The following is a 4,230-nucleotide window of genomic DNA, read 5'->3' as shown; positions in this document are numbered from 1 at the left end:
TTGCCAATACGCCAACAAAACGACAAATACGTTCACTGTGCTTTGTGCGTGTGTTAAAAATCCATTGTAGGTGAGTTTCGTGTTCAAACCGATACATAAGGCCAGTCAGTACAGTTTTTCCTTAGCTGGCGATTAACATGCTTTTTCACATACTTACAGATCATATCGTATAATGCTTTGTGTCATGATGACCCTTGCAGGCGCGCAAGCAACATGGCGTCGTACTGGTTCTTGCAAGTTACTTGCTCTGTCTTGCTGATGGAAGTTCTGCTTGTTGAGACAAACCAGACGGGCACTCTTAAAGAACACTTCAGCACAGGAGTATCTTCAGTCTGGAACACAACCACTGCAGTTAATGATCAAACGTGTGAATTTTCACCAACGGATTCTAAACTTCACGACAGACTGAGCGAGGCCCTGGACAGTGATATAAAAATGATCAAATTTAACGTTAAATTCAAGGGATATCCTGATGACATTTTACTTGCTAGAGGAGGTGACCTTTTTCGGCCGAACCTATGGATACGATCAACTTCGAGACAAGGACAAAGTTTGTTGATGTTGGACGACAACTTCGAAATGTTGTCGTTGTCGTTGCTTGGAATAGGAGTTGTGTTGATGGACGTTGAGCTCGACGAGAAGCCTTTTGGATGTATGAATCAATTGACAGCAGCGGAACGAGAGAACATGACAAGGTACATGGTATTTAATGACTTTAAGTTACCTGGCCCAGGTGAGAAGAGTGGACGTCTGAGAAAGAATGAACGGGTATGCAACATGAAAATTGGTACTGTTAGTGGAAGAGCTAATTTTGGGTACCACTGTTGTCATATTGATCCAGATGGTCTAGAACTATGTGAAGATGTTTACCGAGGCTTATGGTTCAATGTTCTCATGAGCTGCATCATTATCATCAAAGTGATGCTTGTTCTGTATAGCCCAGTGTTTATCCCAGACAGCTTCTACAGGCAACAATTCACAGATACAGAATACGTGTACCATATACCAGATGGTAAAAGGAGGATTAAGGTTGTAAAGACCAAGGATACATATCGCTACAAAAGCATCATCCCTAAAATAAGATTCGGAGATCTTACAGGAAACGACAAACTCGTGAAGTCTCTCAAGAAACTGCAGAATGACAAAATATACGAACTGGATCGCATTCACATATCCGTGAAGGCACGGAAGCTTTTGTCAGAGAACTATGTTCCTGTGTCTGTTATGAAGCTTATTTATGATAATTTGTGCCGTTGCAAAATCAGAAGCATTCCTTCCCTGAAACCTTGCTGTGATGCTGGAATCTTTGGTACGGTGGGTAAAGGCTGCAGGGTGGTAACGTGGTACAGATGTTTAAGAATAATTACCAAACTAATCCTCATTGCTCTCCTGGCCATCCCATGGATTGTTCGACTGGTTGCATATTTCAAATACGAAGCTGACATATTGAAGGAAAAAAGTCAAGCTGCTGAACGTTTGCAAACTGATATGCATTTCAATGGCAGCTTTACCCACTTCCTTACCCCTCTTCATGGAATGTTCATTGCTATTTACATAATAGTTTCTGTTGACGCTTTTGCGTATGGACTCCTTGGATCAGAAATGAAACATCGATTCAAGTTTATTCTCAGAAAATGTCTCCGTGACATGCGTGAACGATCTCGTTTATCTGCTTATGGGTGGGCAATTAATCTTGCTCTTCTTCCTCTCAGGAAATTTGGATTGTTTGGTTTTCTCCTGGTCCCGTTTTACTGGATCATTCTCCTGCCTATAATGATCCCCGTCCTGGCCTTCTACACTTTTCCAGCTCTTAATCTCAGCGTCAGGCTCATCATTCATCTCTTTCTCTTCATGTGTCCTGACAAAGTCTTGGCTCGCTTCAACAAGATGTCAGAAAACATGGCCAATGTTAAAAATACACTCAACCTGAACGACATTAGTGAAGAGGAGGAATTCCAGGGAAAAGAAAATATGTCCACAAAAGAAGTCTGTATTCAACTTTTCATCATTATCATGTGTCTCACATCCTTCTGGTCCCTTACATTCCTGCTGATGGAGTGCCTGTCATTCTTTGTGGAAGTTGGAGTGTACACTCTAATGGGCATCATTGTCAATGCCGGAGCCACTCTCCAGTATGTCACTGTCATCTTCCTTATAGGGATGTATGCTAAGAGCGCCTTCGGAGGAGTTCATGCAAAATATCTGGCTTACCACAAAATCATCAGAGCCCAGTTGCTCGACAGGAAACAAGAGGAAATGAAGAAGACTGCCAGACAGGAAGCTGATGTCCAGGAGAACACCGTGTTCCGAGTGCAGAGTTCATATAATGCCGCTGACGAGACGCCAGGGTTGGGACTTGATGTAAGGGACGGGCGTTTACGATGGAAGACTGAAGGTCTGTTAGTGTTCCTAAACTGCATGGATCAGCCTTTTACACCAGAAAAGTTCTTCTTTGAGACGATAAACATGAACTACTGTGGATGCCCTGGAAAGTTATGGCAGAATACTCTTAATGCCTTTTACAATTTCATGAAGATCATGGTGTTTCTGTTCTTTGTGGTAATTGTAGTGCTTGCCTTTGGAAACCAGTTCTCCACAACCAACCAAATGTTGGCAACTTTGGCCGGAGGATTTGTGCCTTTTGTTTTCAGGAATTTCTTCATGAAAAGAGGTGCTTCCTTTACAGTTGATACTGGAAGTATTCAATTCGTAACCGAATTCGACAGTAAAATTGCAGATTATACGCAAACATGGAATGTAGCTGACTTAATTCCACCAAACGATGCTGGTAATTCCAATCCGCTTGAAGAAACGGGAAGACGGATTGAAGCAAATGAAAGTCTTACAGTCTTACAGTATGGCAATACAGCTTCCAATGCAACTTCAACATCCAACAGTTCACTTGAGTCTAATGCTTTTAACACAGAGGTAGATACCGAGGAAACGAACCATGAGGAAACTGAGGTAGATTTAATCATAGATAGTGACCCCCATCGTTGTGCGGTGGTTTCACCACAGAATGAAGGCTCCATGTCGATGTTGCATGATGGCTGGGTTCCTATGTTCAGACCAACAAGTGCCGGAGATACCATAGTTGTATAATTTTAAATCATCATTTCATCATTTCACATATAGATAACCTTGGCATTTTTATTTCAAGCGTCAAGAGCGTTAATTATAGTGAAGGAGGATATTTCAGTCAGTCAGGTCACTAACAGTAAACGTATTCTTTGTTATATTTACCAGCCCAATAAATTGTTATGCAGGGTTAAATTCTCTGTGAAATTGCGATTTTACCGGTGTAATACCTTTTATATCAATACTGAATATCGTTTTCAAGACATGCTGCTGACTGAAATATTCGTCTTCGATGCTGTGCCATGGAGTGGGTGAGTGAGTGAGTTTGGTTTTACGCCGCTTTTAGCAATATTCCAGCAATATCACGGCGGGGGACACCAGAAAATGGGCCTCACACATTGTACCCATGTGGGGAATCGAACCCGGGTTTTCGGCGTGACGAGCGAACGCTTTAACCACTAGGCTGCCGCCCCGCCCCGCTGTGCCATGGAGAAGTCTACAGCTTTGGTTTTTGCCGCATAGAAATACAGTGTGAACGTTGTGGGCATTTTGCTCATGATTGAACACGTTGGATCATTTGTTAGGATTACTTGGTTGTATTGCTTCTTTAGAAGTGTATGCGCTATTTTCAAAATTCAATATGAATATGTTCAATAGGTCTTTGTGCACATGTATAACGATGTGATATAGGTATAATGCCTTAGTTGCAATCATATATAGCTAGCTTTAAAATTGGCAGTTGTAGTTTGTATACCGCAGTTGATCTAAGTAACTAACGGATATAACATGTTGCATATTGTTTTGCGTTATGACTTTTGATCTGGAGAACCTTTGACTCGTATAAATGCCCTCGCATCTAGGAATGTTCTTCGTCGGACATATGTCCGTGTTTACTTTAATACCATTGAATTTTGAGTCCATGGCGCAAATAAAACGTACCTAAGAAATTTGTTACAGCAATTATTGGTATAAACAGAATGAGTGAGTGACCCATTTTACTCCATTTTACTCCCTTTTAGCAATATTCTAGCTATATCACGACGGGGGAAGCCAGAAAAGGGCTTCACAAACTCTAGTCATGTGAGGAATCGAACCTAATTTCCGCGTGACGAGCGAACGCTTTAACCACTGGGCTACCCCTCCGCCCCACAT

General features: G+C 41.8%; 1 protein-coding gene across 1 annotated transcript; it reads left to right on the top strand.

Moving 5' to 3' along the window:
• Positions 1 to 213: 213 nt before the first annotated feature.
• Positions 214 to 3,102, top strand: LOC137297227 (uncharacterized). The gene has a single exon (XM_067829240.1). It carries the CDS (start codon positions 214 to 216, stop codon positions 3,100 to 3,102), a length of 2,889 nt encoding a protein of 962 aa, XP_067685341.1.
• Positions 3,103 to 4,230: the final 1,128 nt, after the last annotated feature.

Source organism: Haliotis asinina, chromosome 9 (assembly GCF_037392515.1).
Source record: "Haliotis asinina isolate JCU_RB_2024 chromosome 9, JCU_Hal_asi_v2, whole genome shotgun sequence".
In the NCBI taxonomy this organism is placed as follows: domain Eukaryota; kingdom Metazoa; phylum Mollusca; class Gastropoda; order Lepetellida; family Haliotidae; genus Haliotis; species Haliotis asinina.
Note: the sequence above shows the minus strand (reverse complement) of the source record. Positions and strands in the feature narration are given on the sequence as shown.

Bases quoted from the DNA above. Each gene is read 5' to 3' on its own strand.
- LOC137297227 (XM_067829240.1), top strand. From the start codon at position 214: ATGGCGTCGTACTGGTTCTTGCAAGTTACTTGCTCTGTCTTGCTGATG.